The following is a 20486-nucleotide window of genomic DNA, read 5'->3' as shown; positions in this document are numbered from 1 at the left end:
CTGAAGGGGTCAGAGGGTGAGGAGAGGAGGCAGCAGAGAGGGGGGCACTCTGTGGCAGGTGGTGGGGGGGAGCTGGGCTGCTGTCTGTGCAGTGCCTCCAGCAGGCCACACCACACCCCTGCCCGAGAGAATGATCACACGGATACTCTGGTCAGGGGTAAGCGGCCAGCACGTTCAATTTCACTTGTAATTTAGGCAAGGGTTCATCTCAAGTTTCAGCTCTGGGAGCCAACTGTGAGTTTGAGCCCTTCTGGAAGACAGACCAATGGTTAAGTAAGCTGGAAGCTGTGACACAGAAAAACAAACACTGAGTAAAATCTGCTTCCTCAACCCGGCTCCTCAGGCTCAGCACTTCCCAACACTACTTCCTGCCCCAGGCGCCCCACTTCTGCAGGGAGTGTGGGAAGTTATGTACCATGAGGGACGCAACGACCCCACTCCCCGTGTTGTTAATGGATTCTTTTGCATTGAGTGCATCTGTTGATGTATGTATATAACCTTCTTATTCTATAAACATAGGTGTTTTTAAAAGTTTAAGCGTTTTAGTTGATGAAAATGATGGTTTTTCTCTTAACCCAAATCCAATTAAGGTTGACTTCCACTAGTATCAATTTTTCACATGCCAAAAATAGGCAGTGAAATGTAATTATCTTTTCAAGGTCAATTTGTAAAAATAGCTATATTATATATATGATGGTAAGTAAATAATATGAATATTAGTGTTATATATTAAAGGATTTGTGCTAATATCCAGATTGCAAAGATTAAATTTCCTTATCTGTTTTTTGGTTTTATTGTTTTTAACGTGTTTATGTATTTTTGAGAGACAGAGCACTAACAGGGCCGGAGCAGAGAGGGAGGAGAGAGACAGAGAATCCTAAGGAGGCTCCACACTGTTAGCACGGAGCCCCATTGGGGCTCAAACCCATGAACTGTGAGATCATGACCTGAGCTGAAATTCTCAGATGCCTAACCCACTGAGCCACCCAGGTGCCTCTGTTTTTTGTTTTTATTTATTTTAATGTTTATTTTTGAGAGAGCGAGTGAGCGAGGAAGGGGCAGAGAGAGAGGGAGACACAGAATCCAAAGCAGGCTCCAGGCTCAGAGCTATCAGCACAGAGCCCGACGTGGGGCTCAAATTCACAAACCTTGAGATCATGACCTGAGCTGAAGTCAGACGCTTAACCAACCCAGATGCCCGTTTCTTGTTTTTAACAAGGTGTGCCACGGAGGGGTATTCTAATCACAAGGGAGGAATACAATCAGCAAAGTATTCCGCCAAGAGACACAGATCTGAACATGCCTCACAGCGCCACACAGCTCACTCAGTGCTGATTACAAGGCAGTTATGTGGGGCAATGAAAATTGCAAACATGAGCAACAGGGTGACACATTTCCTGTTCTTAATGATCATGGCTGTTATTGCTAATAAATCAATAGTAGGAGAAACAAGCTGAAGATACGAACAAGGAAATATCTGACTGTAAGTTTCTTTCCTATCATCTATTAGATCAAAAGAAAGAACATAGTTCACTTAAAATTTTTTTTTTAATGTTTAGAGAGACAGAGAGGGAGACACAGAATCTGAAGCAGGCTCCAGGCTCTGAGTTGTCCGCACAGAGCCCGACGTGTGGCTCAAACCCACGAATTGCGAGATCATGACCTGTGCCAGAGTCATATGCTTAACCGACTGAGCCACCCAGGCACCCTGGAAAGAACATAGTTTATATGGTTTTAAATAACCTAGCTTTAAAAAGAATTTTAAGGGGCAACTGGATAGCTCATTCGGTTTAGAGTTCAGCTCCTGATTTCGGCTCAGGTCATGATCTCACGGTTGTGAGATAGAGCCCCGCATCAGTCTCCATGCTGCGTGTACAGCCTGCCTAAGATTCTCTCTCTCCCTCTCTGTCTGCCCCTCCCCTAGTCTCTCTCTCTCTCAAAAAACAAAACTAAATATAAAATTTAGAATTGTAATAAAAATCATTTAATTTTCTAAAACAGAATGTTTCATCTGGTCTATGTGTAAGGAAGCTCTACCACAAAACAAGCATTTCCCAGAAACACAAGATGTCCTACACATGCTTTCAACAGCAGTCATGTGGTTTCAGACACAAGACAAAAGTCAGGAGAAAGAGGACAGTCTGAATGTGTTGCCCTTTGAAATATCCAGATGATGTGACAAAGCATTTGATTCTTTTTGGTATGTGGGACAGAGTGGGATGTTTTTGCCTTGATCATAACCTAGAACAATCACGCTCTCGTATTTCTCTTTGCTCAAAGGAATCAAGTGAACTCTGCATGGTCATGACCGGATGGTATGGCGCCGGCCACGGTCCGGGAGCAGCGCTGCGCAGAGCACGCACCACAGCAGGCCTGTGGGACCAGACCACGTGGGTTCTGGTACTGGCTCTTAGTGTAATCTTGGGCAGGTGACCTAACATGTCCATCCATCTCATTTTGCTCTGTGACAGAAGTCAGGATTGCCGTATGGATTAAAAAAGATAATCCAGATAAAGTACGAGCATCTGGTGAGAATATAATAAATGGCAGTTGTGTGTGTTGTTACTCTAATATTATTCCCTCTGGTTTTAACCAATTGCCACGTTCAGATAAAACAGCCCTGCTACTTCTTAGACTGGTTTAAGGGTTCAGGTAAAGAAACATATTCTCTCACCAGCTCTCAGGATCAACTGGTTTCTCAAAGGAGCCAGGGAGGAAGCCAGCTAAGCAACTGCTTGCTTTTTACTAAAACACATTAATGTATTACCAATGTTATTTCCCTCATCTTTTCATCTTCAGACATTTAAAAAAATTTATTATTCAACCATCCAGGTTTGTAGAAAATAAAGCTATCCAAATAGAAAACACTCTTCCCAAATTTAATTATCCACTGGTGTCACTGACCTTTTGATACTTTTAGGTACACATACCATCTAAACGTAAATGTTTATAGTACAAAAAATGCAATCATTCTAATCATACTGGACCCTAGCCTCTATTTGTAAGTCATTTATCAGATCTGTATTATCATAAATGGCTCCATCTATTCTGTATATGGAGATAGCATCAGTTGTTAAAACCATAAAAATCACAAAAAAACAAAAATCTATTGCACCTTATGCCCTTTCTAATTTACAATTCTAAATGACGCTGTGATAAGCGCGTATCTGTACATTCTTGTATAGCCTTTCATTTCCTCAGGAATGGAGTGGTAGTGGTGGAGTGGAGGCAGCCGATCTATACTGCCAGACTGTCCTCCAAAAAGGTAGTAGTTTCACCAGCAATGTACTAGAAAGTTTATTATGCTGGATATTTTCATGATGTAGATTTTTGCCAATCTGGCAAATGAATTATGTTCCCTTATAGTTGCTTGATTGTACGTGAGGTTAAATATTTTCATATGTTTATTGGCCATTTGAGTTCTCCTTTTGTGAAATGCCTTTCATGTCCTTTAGAATGATATAATTAAAATGTTATTTTAAAGGCAGTAACTCTGTCTACCACCGTAGTCTTCCAAGTGTGATCTGGGGGGCCCATGGGAGCTTTTCAAAGGATCGAAGAGATTAAAGTGGTTTTCAGAACAACATTAAGACATGACGTGCCTTTTCTCATTCTCTCACAAGTGCACAGACCCTTCCAGAGGCTTCATGATATGTGCCAGTGCCGCAGGCTGAGTGCAGAGACAGGATTTATTGTTACTTAAATGAATCAAGAGCTACATACTTAAATTTTTTCTCAGTTCTAATTCTGAATGTGGTAAATACTGACAGATCTAACTCACTGCAACTGAAGCTCTTTGTAGTCCTCAATAATTTTTCAGAGTGTAATGGAGTCCTGAGACCAAAAACTTCCGGAACTGCCAAGCTACTATCTAGGGGGAAGGAAGTTACATCAGTGTGGCATTTGTCCTGGAAGTTTATGGTGGGCACTGCTTTTGTCAAAAGGAGGTTTTTACATTTTTCTATAGAAAATTTACCAACTGTCCCCCTATTTTCTGATGTTGGTGGCATAGTTTTAGTATCATATCTCAAGGCTATTATAATACACTAATTTTAAAATCCCATTAGTCTTTTGGATAACAGATCAAACAGCATCTCCTCAGGAAATCCTTTTATTATTTCGTCAGACTAGATTTCATGTGCATACTCTCAGATGTCCAGTAATTCTCTGTCACAATTCTTATCAAAGTAGTAATAAGTTGCTTGTGCATCCATAGTCAGAAGTTCAACGCTAGACCCCCTACTCCATATGCACTAGGGCTGTTCTGCTCATCACCATGGCACAACACAAGAGCTCCTTGCCTCGGCAGAGGTTCTGGAGTATGTGAATGAGTGAGTGTAAGAAACACACCTGTCAATAAATCAGCTTACATATTTATATTCTCTTGTATGATATCATAATGTCTTTTACTGTTGCTGCCACCATGGTGTTTCCCTCCCCAAATATTTATCGAGCAACTGCTGTGTTCAAGGCGCATTCTAGATGCTGTAGGTATAGTAATGAACAAAAGAGATTATCTGATCCTTTTACATTTCAGCCAGAGAGGTACAGATAAAACAGCAAACTACAGAATTACTTATTAATTCCAATAGCAGTAGAGGTTCTAAAGGAGATGCTCTCAGGGCACATAAAGTAGAACCTCATCTGATCTAGGGTCAGAAACACTTCCTTAAATACACGTTATTTCAGTTGCTATCTAAATGATGACTAGGAGCCAAGCTGGATGTGGGTGTCAAGGGTGGTATGCTGCCGAAAGGGACGAGTTTTATATAGAAGAAACTGCATTTGCAAGGACTCTGAACAAGGAAGAAGTATGCATCTACTGAGGGACTAAAAGCCAGAAGTTAAGAGGCAGAACTATGCTCTTACGGTAAGGCTGCTGAGGTCAGAGTGCAAAGGGTCTCCTGAGTCTTGTGCAGCGTTGACCTTTATACTAGAGTAATCCCTTACACGGATTTGAAACAAGAGTGACCTGATTAATTTGTGCTGGTCTCTTACTGTAGGAAACAAGTATTAACTTACATGTTTTGTTAATTATTTAAGTCCAGAACGAAACCCCCTCATACCTACATTCGAGCAGAGAGTATGACTTTTGTTTCCCTAAATAAAAACTGATTTAACTCACTGGCCTCAGATAGAGATTTCAAAAGAATAAAAACCAATAAGGTTACCGTAAAACAATCATACAGAAAGCCCAAGGAAACGTCTAAGAACAGGAGTGAACAACTCCATGTTTCCAAGGTGCATGCAGTATTCATTGGGCATCAGCAGGTGGCGTAAGGCGTCATGTTACCGCCAAGGCTATCAGGAGCAGAGATAAGTTACTTAAATCTCTGCTGAGTCAGGGAGGAATAATGTCAGCTCCCAAACATGCTATTTATATAACTGCAGCACGTGACCTGGCTCAACTGTCTCATCCTGGGCTTGCTCCTTCCACTCACACATTACAATTCTCTCATTATTAAGTTTGCTTTCCACTTGACAAAATGTAGTAGGATTCATAACATCAATAGTTTTCTTTTAAAAGTGTTTTTATAGTCTCCCTACCTCCTCCATCAACAGATCCAGTACTCTGCAAACTCCTAGGCAAATAATATTTTTATTTCTCACTGGACAGATGCCAAGACTTCCGAATACAGAGTGTATGGTACAGAGAAATGTCTGGTAACTGTCTTCGGTCTCAGGAGACATGATTTTAATAGTCTTTCCAAATACTTATACATATGCAATGGAGGACTTACTAGATCTCCAAAAAATTTTAACATAAAAAACAAAACTCTAGAGTGTCATCAAGTTCACTGGTTTTCTTCTTCAGTGGAGCTGGACCCGATCTTTTAAAGCCAGAGGCCATGACTTGGTGCAAGGCTTACCTACCTCCACTCTGCCTTGTTGTGCAGGAATGAGTTACACTGGTCAGGAAGGCTAGTATCATTTGACATGGACTCCAGAATTGAAATGATTTGCTTGAAAGATGGCCGTTTCTGAAAAAGAGAAAATAATAAACTTGTTGGGACTTAAGAAAGTAGGTCTTTAAGAGAAAATCCACAAGCAAAACAATAAGCTTGACATACCATAACAAAATAAAATAGCATGCCATGTCCTGACTTAGTTATTACAACTGTCTGACTACTCAGGTTTAAGGGAACCATATTCCTTATTTTCAATAAATTATAAGAATAGTCTCATGTCATTTTTCTATCATGTGGCCTAAGGCTGGAATAATTACAGTTTTTCTCTAGGTACGGAAAGTACGAATTCTCTTTTGGGTAGGATTAAGGAGTCCTAAAAGGGAAAAGTTAAATCCTTTAAAAATCTTGGTGATACAGCAAGTTTAGTAAAAGGTAATGGTAGAGTCTGGGTGACAGGTCTACCAGTGTTCACCATAAAATTCAATCAACTTTTCTGTATGTTTGAACATTCTTACAATGTTGGGGGAGAATCTACTTACTCTGTTAGAACTACTAAAATTTCCTCAACCACTTGCTGATAGAAAAAGTCCCCCATTTTAAAGTCATTATGACTTCATTGTCTGCAGTGTTGACTCCACATCATAACTAGTTTGGGAAGCGGGAAGCTCTAACGCACAGTTTACTAGGAATTGAAAAAGTGGCGGTTCGGTGCATTTCTTTAGCGGTAACCACACTTGTCTGTTGCCTTAGACTCTAGCCAAGGCTGAAACAAAAGGTTAAAACAAAAATGGAGAAAGATAACAAAAGGATGATGCACATTCTGTCTTCATCATGCCTCGTAATTATACCATTTCTGAGCAAATTACAGTTGCAGCAATTAAAACATGCATTTTAATTTAGGAGCACAAAAACAAGAAGGAACAACGTTGAGGTGGCTTGCTCTTAGGACTTGAGTGCTTCCTACCTTAAGAAAGACAATTTTTCCACTTCTCAGGAATATAAAACTGGGCTATTCATTCTGAATTCTGCCTTCATTGTATTCTTCTAAGGGCGTGTGTGCCTGTATGTGTGTGTGTAAGAAGAGGGCCTAAGTAGCTAAGTGTCGCTGATACACAGTAAGCTTTGTAATAAGCAAAGAAGAAAATGCCTTAAGTAGGAAATTTGAAAAATACGGTCTTAACTTTATTCCTATTTTAATTTCTCCTACCACGTGTCAGGCTGTAAAAGGAAAAATGTTTTAATTGTTTGCACAGGAACTAATTATATAATACAGGATTTTCATTTTGCATGGAAAAGCAGTGAGAGGCTAAGAATATTTTTCCCTACATTTAATCATTCTTGAAATAAAGTAAAACTCTTTTGTAATTAGGTGACAAGTACCCCTAGAAAAACCTTAATTTTATAGGTAGAATACACAATTAGATGGAAATTATCAAAGTGAACGTTTGAAAAACAACAACAATATAGAATTTTGTGGTGATGATGGTTTATAGATATTCTGACTGCAGAATACAGTATTTGGCCCAGGCCTACGTTCCCTTTAGTATTCACGTAGGTTTTGCTTACATTAAAAAAATTACACCTAGGGCCATTTATTAAGCATTTATATACATTATTTATTATCTCCATTTTGTAGATAAGGAAAAACTCAGAAAAATATGGATTGCCCAGTGTCACACGGGAAGCAAGTTACTAAATCAGGGGCAAGGCTCTTAAACCTTTCAATATGTTTTATCACACGAGAGTAAGATATTCCTATCAAACTCCAGGCTTTATTCTTTTCTTATTTAGAAATGCCAGTTTAGAACTGGAAACTACCCACCTTTACTTCTTTTTTTCTTTAATAAACTACTTTGAGCATCTGGTGTAAGCCATTGGCATGACTTGACATTTACCTAATAGCTTTCTCTTGTATTCTCTTTCGCCTCCTCATTGCAAAAGAACATTTTTCTACAGGTAAGCTGAATATTTTTTTTTATCTATGTCTTTAAAGCATAAAGGCTGGGGAAAAAAGGAAAGGTTTGTAACCAGTCATGGCTCTATATATGTGCACAGGAGTGGCATCAACTTCTGGCTGAATTGCTACAGACTTCTAGCCAGAGAACTAAAATGTGCCTTGGTCTGACTACTTGAGTTAACACATTGGGCACCCACTTACTAAATGTGTGGAAGGTGCCAAAGGTAGCACTTTGCCCTCAAAGAGACAGCAGTCCACTTAGGCAGAAAAGAGATTTTAAAAAATACAACAGCAAAAGGTAAGGCCTTAGCCCAGATTGTGGTTTAGGAACAGGAGTACCAAGTATGGGCTGCAGTAAACAGAACAGTCAGGGAGGGCTTGATGTTGAAGTAATCAAAGGAAGAAAGAAAACAGGAGGGCACGCCCAGGGAAGGGATGTGTGGAAGGTATGGCTGGAGATCAACCACGAGAGCTGGAAGCATGGGCCGCAGCTGGATGTACAATGAAATACAGAAGGAATGTATTAGTTGTATCAGAATAAAATGCCTTGAATGTAGGAAATAAAAATCAGTCTTAAACTTTATACTTCACCTGGCTAGAATACAAGACTCCTCTCGTGCCAAAGAAGGGTAAGCTGGCTACATGTTAAAGTCATGCCAACTTGATGGCTTCACCGGGCCTGATGTCCTTCCTGTGTTAGGTGTTTACACTACCATTTCATTAATGCACCAAACTGTATATTCTTAGAATTTTAATTACTGAAGTACGGAGCTTCCGATTAAGAAATTCAAAACCTGCTTTGCATACTGAGATATAATTGCAGTTATAGAGATTTAGTTGTGTTAATCGAATTCAATGCAAATAATTTCAGGTAAAATTTTTATTTAAGTATCAGAAAAATACCACCAAAATGACTATATATGCCACAATGGATGTGTAACTGGTACAGTATGGAAAAGGTAGTATGATAGCATTAAAAAAATATCTATGTTCTAGAGCAAACTTGCAAATAGCTGCTTACATTTTCTACTGGATTAGCTGCAAAGTGCAGGCATTTCTCTTAGTGCTTCAAAACCCCATATTCTGCGAACAGAGGCGGGGCAGACCATTCCAAACCTATACAGCTTTGTCACTGAATACTAATAAAAACAATCATAGTAAATAAAAATACTAACAGAATTTTTAAAATGTTAAATTCTTTTTTTTTTTTAATTTTTTTTTTCAACGTTTATTTTTATTTTTGGGACAGAAAGAGACAGAGCATGAACGGGGGAGGGGCAGAGAGAGAGGGAGACACAGAATCGGAAACAGGCTCCAGGCTCCGAGCCATCAGCCCAGAGCCTGACGCGGGGCTCGAACTCACGGACCGCGAGATCGTGACCTGGCTGAAGTCGGACGCTTAACCGACTGCGCCACCCAGGCGCCCCAAATTCTTTTTTTTTAATTTTTTTTTTTGGTTTTACATTTTTAAATTTATTTTTGAGAGACAGAGAGAGCACAAGTGGGGAGGGGCAGAGAGAGAAGGAGACAGAATCCGAAGCAGGCTCCGGGCTCTGAGTTGTCAGCACAGAGCCTGACACGGGGCTCGAACTCACGAACCGTGAGATCATGACCTGAGCCGAAGTTGGACGCTCAACCAACTGAGCCACTCAGGCGCCCCTAAATTCGTTAATAAAAAACATTACGAAGTCAATAAAAGATTCTCCTTTTAAAAAGGGTGAAGACAATTTGATGAACAGGAGTGAAAGTGAAGATTGAGGTTGCTGGTTACCAGGGCCAAGGGGACATGTACAAGTCAGGGAAGACCCAGCCACAAACTCCTCCAAGACAAAGCGCGGCCATCCAGCCACGAGGGAGCACGTGGGCGGAGGTGCCTCACAGATCTGTGTCCCTTGCTGCTCTGCAGACTGTACTTGATGTTGAGCTGTTCTCACTTGATGGTGTGGGACGACGTGCTAGGTAACAGGTATGACTCAGCATGAATTCTGTGTTACATGAACATGTTTCTCAGACTTACCGGTGGTTTATGCATTATTCCCGCTAAAGAAACACATGCTATAGAACAGACTGTGTTACCATCATGCATTCTTCCTGGGCCAGATTGGAACGGAGTTTAAATTAAGGAAGAAATTCCATTCTTAAGTCTTAGATCTGTTTAAAAAAGTCAGTTCGCAATAGATTTCAGTGACAGAGTGGGCAAATTCGAACTATAAGATTAGTTCCTTTCTTGAGTCTTTCTCTTCTGTGACGTTGTTTTACTTTCTAACTTTTTAATATGAAAAATTACAAACATATACAAACGCAGAATGTAACAAGCCTCCATATACCTATCACGTGGCTTCAAAAATTATCTATGGCCAATCTTGTTTAATCTACACCACCATCTATTTCCTTTCACTTTATTTTGAAGCAACTCCAAGACTCGCCTATCATTTTATCTATAAATATTTCCGTATGTATGTGAGAGTCTTTTAAAATGATCTTTGCAGGGAAAGGAAATGGGCCTTCATGCTCAAATGTGATAACCACATGAAAGTCCACATTCTGGAATGTCTCCAACTCTATTGTGATAGCTTAAAAAACATCACGAATCTAGTTTCTCTAGAAGTGCTACTTTTGCCTGGTCTTTGGTTCAGACTGCTTGGGTTCCTTCTCCAGTCTCACCATGTACTAACCTGTGGCCTTGAGCATTACTTACCTTCTGTGTGCCTTGACCCTTCATCTGTAAAATGAGTGTCATAGCACAACCTATTTCATAGAGGTATTCTAAGGAACAAATGAGCAAATGTGCATAAAGTGCTTGGAGCAGTGCCTGGCATATAATGAGCACTGTGTGCTAGCCATTTTTATAACATGAAAGTGCAATACTTATTATTAGAGATTAAAAACAAAGGAATGCAATTCTTTCCATTGAGTCAAGAGTGCCAGAATGCTGTAAGAAAGCCAGTAATGAGTTTCTAAGGATCAAGATGAACAGATATCAACAGAAAGCCTTTACAGTCCATCCGGGACTCACAGAAGCAGCAATTCAGCTTGCTTTGTAAGGAATCTTACTACTCCAAGTTTTAGAAACTCAAAACCAAGAAAACACGTGAAATTTCAGAATTCTGAACAACGACCAAAAGAATATTTATTTATATACCTTGGCATCAGCTTCCCAACACTGACGTAACAGCTCAGCAAAACTTCTGGGGCAACTGCTTGGAATGGTTAATCTCTACCACAGAGAAAGGAAAAACAACACAAGGATTGACTCATTAAGGTAAGCAAATACTGAAAGGTCATAAAAGTTAATTTAAGAGCATAAATAAGTCATTAACTTTAAAACTTCCATTGATTGATACATGGCAAGTAAGAATTTATGTTTAGATTCATAATATCTAATCTCTAAAGACACTGATGCTACTTTTCTTCCAAAACGGTATCCAAGTGGATGGAGAAGTTGGATTCAGCACAACAAATCCAAAAAAACCTAGACACAAGTCTAAAAGAAACTACAGTAGGACAGGGGCAAGGGGGAACAGAAATACACACTGTAAAACCACAAACCTATCACCATTCTTTCATAGACAACTACGAAATCTGCAGACAGGTTGGGCAGCCAGGCAACGAGCTTGGCTCTGGCAGGAGGTGTACAACTCTGAAAGCATCTTCTGCAGAGACCGTCAAAGAGAGAATTTTAAAGAAGTGTGCCTTTTCTCATCAGCAAAGAGGATATTCTGTTTTTTCTTTTTCTTTTTTTTTTTAATGTTTATTTATTTTTGAGACAGAGAGAGACACAGCATGAACGGGGGAGGGTCAGAGAGAGGGAGACACAGAATCCGAAACAGCCTCCAGGCTCTGACAGCACAGAGCCCGACGCGGGGCTCGAACTCACGGACCGCGAGATCATGACCTGAGCTGAAGTTGGACGCTCAACCAACTGAGCCACCCAGGCACCCCCAAAGAGGATATTCTGAATGTATGACCCCTTACGGGTAAACCGCAGGGACTGGACACAACAGAGATTATAATGTGAGGATCAGTCCCGTTCCAACATTTTACACAAGTGGTTCTCTAGAACTTGCGATGTCCCTGGAGGCTCTCTAGAGATCTGCAGAGGCATTTTTTGTTTGTTTTAAAGACTGGAGGGCTGCACCTGGCATGGGTCAAGAGTACTAGACATCCTTCACTGTGTTGTAAATCCCTGATTAAGTACTCCCTCATACTCCACTAAACTCCAGATGCCCCGGGTGCAAACAACAAGGTTTATCATTTTCTGACCCCAGACTCTCTCTTGGATTTATAAACACATTTTTTTGAGCAGTTTTAAAATACAATGAATTAAGAATGCAACTACTAAATAAGATAAATCAAGGGCAGATTGATCTTTGCAGTACTCATAACCTTACTGAGATGTTTGGAAAACATCACCTGCAACAGCATTGCTCATGCTGCTGGAATCACTGATACAATTCAGCTCAACTCTGCATGTGTAGCTGTTGAATCCTATTTACCCGCAGGGACAAGCATCTAAAATTGTTCCACACTCTCCTCTCTTGTGGCCATGCCTGTGCATTTATACATTGCAATACCTTTTTCATCGATTTCTTCTTTATTACAGTTAGAGCATTATGTTAACTTTAAAATATAATGTGTATAATGGGTAGGTTGCACTACCTCTGAATTTCATTTCAGGGAAGTAGAGGGACCATTAACAGGGTTGTTATCAAAAGAGCGCTGGGTGTGAGTTGAGAACTGCTGCACTAAGAAGTACTGAGATTTATTCCACAGTATTGTTTACTGAAGAAGTTTTGTAAATAAAAAGCTTAAACTAAATTTATTTGGATTTGGGGGAGATTGTGTATAAAACTAGAAAAAGAGTTATTCTGGCAGGAAAACAGATGATCTATATTTAGAATTACAGATAACCTTAAAATCAAAATAAACCAAAATAAAACCTTATAACCAAGTTTTAAACAAAACAACCCTCTCCAAGTTAAAGGTATGCTAAACATCTTTTTAATTGATTACATAGAACAGAGGAGATGTAGTAACCTGCACTCTTATTTTACTGTAATATATGGTAAACCGTACTCCTATTTTACTGGAAACCTTTTGATGAAGATCAAAAGGAAAATCGGGTGTTTACTTAAAAACACACACACACACACATACACACACATACATATGATGGCTGGTTGGGAGTAGCAACTAAGAAAAACGAAGTGATTGCAACTATTCAGCTGAATCCACTCCATGGCAAAAAAATTTCTCATAAAAGGTAACATTTTCAATATAACTTTCTCACATTTTTTCTAAGAACTGAAATGTGACCTGGACGAATATGGATGTTAATTTTCTGTCATCTTTTCTCACTGAAAAACTTTTTAGCTACTGAATCTTGAGACATTATGAAATAAGATATAATTATTTTAAGTTATCTGATATGGTCAAATATCAACTAAATCTAAACTCACGCGCTAATGTAAGGGATTATTTTGGTGCGTCAAAAAGTACTTAAAAAATATATAAAGTACTTTATTTTTTTTTTTAATTTTTTTTTTCAACGTTTATTTATTTTTGGGACAGAGAGAGACAGAGCATGAACGGGGGAGGGGCAGAGAGAGAGGGAGACACAGAATCGGAAACAGGCTCCAGGCTCTGAGCAGTCAGCACAGAGCCCGACGTGGGGCTCGAACTCACGGACCGCGAGATCGTGACCTGGCTGAAGTCGGACGCTTAACCGACTGCGCCACCCAGGCGCCCAAAAAAATATAAAGTACTTTAAAAGGGAATCCAAAGCATTTAAGTCCTGATTACCTAATTGTGGGTATTCCTACTGCATTAAAACATCCTGAAATGGCCAGAATATTAGCAATAGATTTGCAACACTTCAAAACGGTAAGATTTTAAAAGTTTCAAATTTAAATTAAAATATTTCCCAAACACTAAGTTATGCATGACATTTTCTAAAGGTCATACTCCTTTTTGCACCATTTTCTACATAAGATGCAAAAAATTACTCTTAATAATTTATCTTTTTCTAAAGTATAGTCAACAATGGATTAAGCTTTTTGAGGATTTCTATTAAGAATAGTAGCTTTGCTACTAAGAACAGAACACATTTTGTAAAAATCTAAGTACTTGTAAAGATAGAAATTATCCTGCTAGAATATTCTGAATGACCACTAATTGAGTTTTATGGAAATAACAAAGGCAAACATACATGTCTGGAAGAATTATGAAATTTACTAGCAATACCCTCCTACTTTCAGGACTTCTGTAAGGATTCACTGTTTGCTTTAACAGTGCTTTATGTATCTAGTTTTAATAGGATTTAATATTAGGAAAAATTGTCTGAAGGCCTTATTTCATTATTAAGCACTTAGAAGCAAAGACCTTCAGATATTTTTAGAAAGTATTGATCTTCCTACAGATCCAAAAAGCAGTCCTAAATGGTGAAACTAAATAAGGTCTAGAGTCTAGTTGAGAGTAATGTATCAATGTCAACTTTTTGGTTTTGGTATTGGCCTACACCTGTATCTCACCAGTGGTAGAAGCTGGGTGAAGGATACACAGAATCCCTTCTAATATTTTTGCAACTTACTGTGAGTCTATGATTATTTCAAAATAAAAGTTAAAAAGAAAAGACAATTCTAATATTTGAATTTTTTTTTTTCAACGTTTATTTATTTTTGGGACAGAGAGAGACAGAGCATGAACGGGGGAGGGGCAGAGAGAGAGGGAGGCACAGAATCGGAAACAGGCTCCAGGCTCCGAGCCATCAGCCCAGAGCCTGACGCGGGGCTCGAACTCACGGACCGCGAGATCGTGACCTGGCTGAAGTCGGACGCTTAACCGACTGCGCCACCCAGGCGCCCCAACAATTCTAATATTTGAATATAGGTGCATTCTAGCATGAGTAGCTTACATTTAAAATGTCTCGCTAAGTTTAAACACATCATTCTTTACTTAAATGAGGCCTGTTTAAAAAAAAAAAAAATACAGCTTGCTCTTTTCAACTCAAGAACCCAAGATATTCCAAAGTAAAAATAAGTGAATTAAAATAATTAGAAGTTGAAAGGATTTTGGAAATTACATTTAAATCAAAGTCTCGATTTTATTATGAAATTAAATAAATCCTTGGCAAATTTTTTTCAAGCTTTAAGTCAAGTCCCAGGTAGTTAACATACAGTGTACTATTAGTTTCAGGTATAGGATTTAGTGATTCAACACTTATGTCATAACACCTGGAGCTCATCACAACAAGCGCCCTCCTTAATACCCATCACCCATGTAACCCATCCCCTCCTCCAGCAACCCTCAGTTTGTTCTCTACAAACTTCCAGTTGAGACTTGGCAATTATTTTAATGTTATGTCAGTAGAATTTGTTTTGGTAATAAGTGTCTACGTTTATGAGATGAAATGAAGACTCCTTCCCGAATGATGACAATGGAATTTACAGCTAAACTGCCATATTTTTGACAAATAAATACGTAGAATGAGAGTAGAGAGAGAAATATCCTCATAATACCCAAATTTCCTCAAGTTCAGTGGAAAGTTGGGAAAACTTGTGTCACCGTGGGGGGGGGGGGGTCTTTCAATTTGCTATTCTATGTCCAGAATGGGAGGGGTCTGAGTAGTCTCCGTCAGTTATTAGCTGGCCATCATGTACACCATGGATAAAACAGTACAACCTACTCTAGGGAATCCTTCAGGGAAAGGGGGGAGATAGCCTCTTTCCTGTACATGGTGGGGAGGTTCTGAAGATTATGGGTGATTCCCAGCCCTCAAGCCTGCTATCCAAAGGCAGTTTCTAAATTCATTTTTCTCAACAGCTTTAATAATCCTTGAGAGATACTCCAATGTTTTGAAAGTGCTTCAGATTCACACCTCTTCTGCCATCCTTTAGATGAAGTACTATTTTTACATATTAATTCGTTTTTCTTAGACATATTTGGAGGGCCCAGTTGGCTTTTAAAAAACTTTCTTCTAGTTTATCTTGGAACAACATAGAGGGAAACAAATTACATGGAGTGTTCTGCTCCAAAGTCAACATTGGGTCAATAATTTTCTTCCCTCTCATTTGTAACCCCAGAACCAAACATCTAATCACCTCACTGGCAAAAGAAACTGAACAGAAACAAGTGGGTTCTCCTATCATGAAAATATCAGTTATTCTATGTACCAGGTCTGATTTAATAGCACACCAGGAATAACCATGACATTTAATTAAAACAGAACAGCTCCTGTGAAACACTGAGCAAGACACGTTCTTGAATATAACTCCTTTTCCTTTTTCTTAAATTGGCAGCTCTCTCCCATCAAGTTCAGCTATCATGAACATTTCATCCGCTCTCAATAGCTCAGGAGGACAAATTAATAAGGTAGCTGGATTATGTGATCTAAACTATGGAAACATGGTTTCTCTTAGTCAATAGCAGCTTTTTGGTTAATCTAGTCTGTTCCTGCACTCACATGGGGAGCAAATCAATCCAATTCTTTTAAAGCATGAAAAAAGGAATATCTCTATACAGTCAACCTTTTTGCAAATTATTTTATGCTAAGGTTACACTCTTACCTTCTGTGGAGGGCACAGATAACGTCTGGAAATGAAGGTTTGTGAAATAAGGTTGTTTTGCATTGCAAAGACAACTGCATGCTTCCATTACTTGATCTAAGTTCTCCTAGTACCTTGATATTGGATGCTTCATCCTTATGCTGAGGATTTCCATGCCTGTGCATTTCAGTCACAATTTTAAACCTTTCAAAATGTAGTTGCTCTCTTTGATATGAATGTACCACGTTCTCTGATGTAGGCTCATAGGTCCAACTAACTGAAAGCCTCAATTTGTGGGAAGAAGAAAAGCGAGGCTGGGGACACAGCACAAACGGTGTTTACGCCACTGAAGTTCTTTTGAAATGGAAAGGCTCTGCATGAAGAAGGGAACAGTTATGCCACTGCCTCGCCAATTCCAGTGAGGAGCTCATCTTCAATGTAGTGTTCAACGTAGGTGGCAAAACTGTAATTTTTCCCTTTTTTGAAACTATTTTTTCTTCTTTTATTTTTGAAATTCTCATCTAAGCGACAGTTTCTTGTACTATAGTGACTCCTGCTGGGAGAGGTAAGTTGAAGTAGCTGAAGGTCTCTTACAGATATATCAACTCCCGGCCAGTAAAAAAGATGTCCTAAACGCAGGAGATGGAGTTAAACTGTTCCCCTACCTTGGACGCAATGGCTTCTTTCATCACTAAGAACAAACCCCTAGGTTTTACAATTGAGACTGAGAAACTAGTACAGTACTTGTACAATTTTTGATCTACAGCATCACGACGTGAAGCTGCAACAATTAGATGTAAAGGGTCCATTCATGAGGAATAACATCACTTTGACCCTTTGTGTTAGCTCCTACTGCTAATCTTTCCATAAGCGTGAACTTACTTTCAATTTGAAGAAGATGAAAAAGTCTTTTGCAAAACCCCAATACTGTTTTCTGATCTATGTACCTGAATGGAGAATCGTAGTCTTACCTCGTTTTTTTCCACTACAAGCCAAGCTACTTGTAATCCTTCCAAACCTTTAAAGGGGACCTCCCTTGTTAGCATCTCCCAGAGAACCTGGAACAAAAAGAAAATGGAATTTTTATTCTTGTACTTTATATTTTTGGTGTTTTACTGAAACTTTATCTAACATTTAACTGTATCCAATTACCAGACAAAAACCAACCCCACCTGTAGAAACTTGTGCAAAATGTATATATTCATATATATATATATATATATATATATATATATATACATATATATACACACACATATACATATAAACATATACATACATTTTTGTTCATTTTTATAAAGAAAAAAAAAACTAGAAATCAGAACATTTAGAGCCAGACTTAAAATTTTATGAAACCAATGGGCCTACATAATTTATCTTGTAAGTTACGAGAATTCTCACAGATTCCCACAAATTAGATTTTACATTTTGTTGGTCAAACTCTTTCCACCTTCAATTGCCGATAAATTTCTCCATAAGATAATAACTGGGAATTCAACTGTAGTTTTAAAGGTTCAGTAATGGTCTGATAAAAGAAAAATTGAGCTCTAAATCCGAATCACTGGCTAAACCCTTCACCCCATAATAATAGGTACTTGCAAAAACTGTAACATTTAAATTTTGTGTTTTTGGAGAAAGCGCTCTCAAAGTAAGTCGGTCTAAGGTATTAATTTTCTTCCCCCTATAACATCATTTATTATATATTCTAAAATGTAATAAATACTTTATGTTCATAAGTATAGGCTGAGTGTGTGTGTGTGTGTGTGTGTGTGTGTGTGTGTGTATGTGAATTTATGTGTATGTTCATCTCTCCACAATCCTTGAGATCAGCATGACTAATAAATCTGCACTGGAATGCCCAAAGAAAGCAAACTGAAGCTGGGAATGCTGAAAACTGCCAATATTTTGGGTTTCATTTAAAATACTAAGTAATGGAGATTTTTATATTCAGGTGACTTTCTCTATACAAATGAGCATCAAAATCAGTCTATCAACATTCGGTGAAGTGCAAACACAATTACAATTTTACCCATAAATCACCATAACCACCACTATCACTTATTGAGTGACTATGTTCCAGATGCTCTGTTGAACCCTTTACACATGTTACCATGATTAATATCAACCCCATCGAACAGATATTATCCTCATTTTACAGATGAGGAAACTAAGTCCTAAGAAAGTTAAATTAAACTTGCCGAAAGACACTCTGCTATCAATTGGCACTTGCTGCCTTGCCCTAAAGGTCAAGCTCTTAACCTGACATAACTCTAGAGAAGAGAAGGCTGCAGTATGAGAGAGAATGTGACGAGTCATAGTGCAGGTGTGGAGCCATGGCAGAGGTGAGAAGCAAATGAATTCGGTTTTGATTTAGATTTCTCTTGTCCTAAAAACAAAACAAAAGCCATTTCTAAATAAGAATGTTGACTGAGGACATCTATTCAAGCAGGTCCTACAAACCTTTAACTCTATATCCACTGCTCCCTCAGCCGGCGCTCGGTCATATTTGAATCAGAACGTGTTAAATGAACTCCGGCTAATACGAAGATAATTAGCAGGAAAATCAGGGAAATCGGCAGATGCTGCTCAAGCAGGAGAAAAAAAATTCGCTGCAGCCTCTTTCGGCTTTTAATCAAGTGTGTAAGGTGCTTCTTTAGAAGAGCTGCTGAATAATTCTATTTGAGTCACAGAAGTGATTAGGAAAAGGTAAGGGGCATCCCGGAAGGGGATGATTCTAGTAAGCACTATAAGTAAAGGAAGCTGAGGAAGACCAGAACAGGTATGCAATCACCCCTGGGACCCCGCCTGCACAGGGGAGGGAGACGAACAGGAAATGAAGCCCCTCCATTCAGTGCAATTACCACTCCCCTGATGCTAGGATTGTGGAGGGGAAGGGATATGAACAGCAAGCAAATGGAAGGATTTGGCCTTCTTCAGGAGAAAGAGTACAGTGAATCGACTTCAAATAAATCAAATGGTCCAGACCCCAAATGTCGAGGTAAGTGGCCTTGCATCCCGTTTTCTGAGTGTGGCCTGCACGCACAACCCATTGCACAGGTGCACACGTGAAGGCTGACTGCGTTGTATGAGGTAAAATGCAAAACCAAGAGCTTGGGAAGTAATACAGGAAAAGATTTCTGTCATTCTCTGTTCCAAAATATTCAGTTGGAAAATAGCCAAAATCTACAAAGATCTGAGTTCTATTTCTCCAAGAATTCTAACACTGGAAACATAAGAGTTTCATTTTAGTCCCTCTCTGTATCTCAGACATGCTCCTGCAGCTGAGGGTCCCTGTGACAGCCACTCACGTGTGGGATCTGGACAGGGCACCGTGAGCCGCTGGGCTCTTTAGGTGAAGTCCAGCACCAGCACCTGCCGAGATGCCCTGTTACTAATTCACCAGGTGTAGGCGTGTATCAAAACATAGGTGGTATGATATAGGACAACAGCTGTTTCTACATGAAACACAATGACGTTTGGCACAAAAAAGTCCTTTGTGGAGGAAGTCATTTGGAGGTCTAAAAATATATTAAACTATGCCTGAAAATACCAGTGATGGGGATGCAGGCCAAACATTATTGTGATCTTTCCCCTTAAAAATACTTTCCAACTCATTCTATACTGAGACGTGCTCACGTTTAAATTGTGCTCACAAGGAAAATTTTCTATTTTCAGCTTGCAGAGAAACTTGGACAAGGCTGTGTACTTTTCCTGCCTTTTCTTTTACAAACAATGGAAAGCCATTACCTGAGCCGGGTTGGTTCTGGAACGGGGCTCATAGACAAGTGAGGCAGTGATGCTCCCTCTTAAGCCACTCTATTTTCAAATAGTGGTTCTGGCTCAGAAGCTTCTGAGAAGCTAATCCTGTCTGCATTGTCATTAGGAGAGCTTTGTTTCTAAAGAGTGGCGAGGCCTTGTGTTCTCAGAAGGCTTATTCTTTCAATGATTTTTGGTTTCCTCCAGCCTTTTCTTTTTTGTGGATAACATACTACACACTCCTCTGGTTTGGTCCTTCAAGAGAAATCACCCTAAGGGGGTAGCACAATCTCCTTTCTTGTAAAATGGAGAGAGAAACAA

At 39.2% G+C, this 20486-nt stretch overlaps 1 protein-coding gene across 4 annotated transcripts in view; it reads right to left on the bottom strand.

The window, feature by feature from the left end:
* MAP3K20 (mitogen-activated protein kinase kinase kinase 20) overlaps window positions 1-20486 on the bottom strand; it is a 184497-nt gene that overhangs the window by 51203 nt on the left and 112808 nt on the right. For all 4 annotated transcript variants that reach the window (XM_030324076.1, XM_030324077.1, XM_030324079.2 and 1 more), the window contains exons 8-10: window positions 17381-17467; window positions 11009-11083; window positions 5875-5981 (exon numbers count right to left, since the gene is read on the bottom strand). In XM_030324076.1, coding sequence (XP_030179936.1) covers window positions 5875-5981; window positions 11009-11083; window positions 17381-17467 — 269 coding nt within the window. The remainder of the gene's footprint in view (window positions 1-5874; window positions 5982-11008; window positions 11084-17380; window positions 17468-20486) is intronic.

Source organism: Lynx canadensis, chromosome C1, assembly GCF_007474595.2.
Source record: "Lynx canadensis isolate LIC74 chromosome C1, mLynCan4.pri.v2, whole genome shotgun sequence".
Classification (NCBI taxonomy): domain Eukaryota; kingdom Metazoa; phylum Chordata; class Mammalia; order Carnivora; family Felidae; genus Lynx; species Lynx canadensis.
This window is presented reverse-complemented; position numbering and strand designations above follow the sequence as displayed.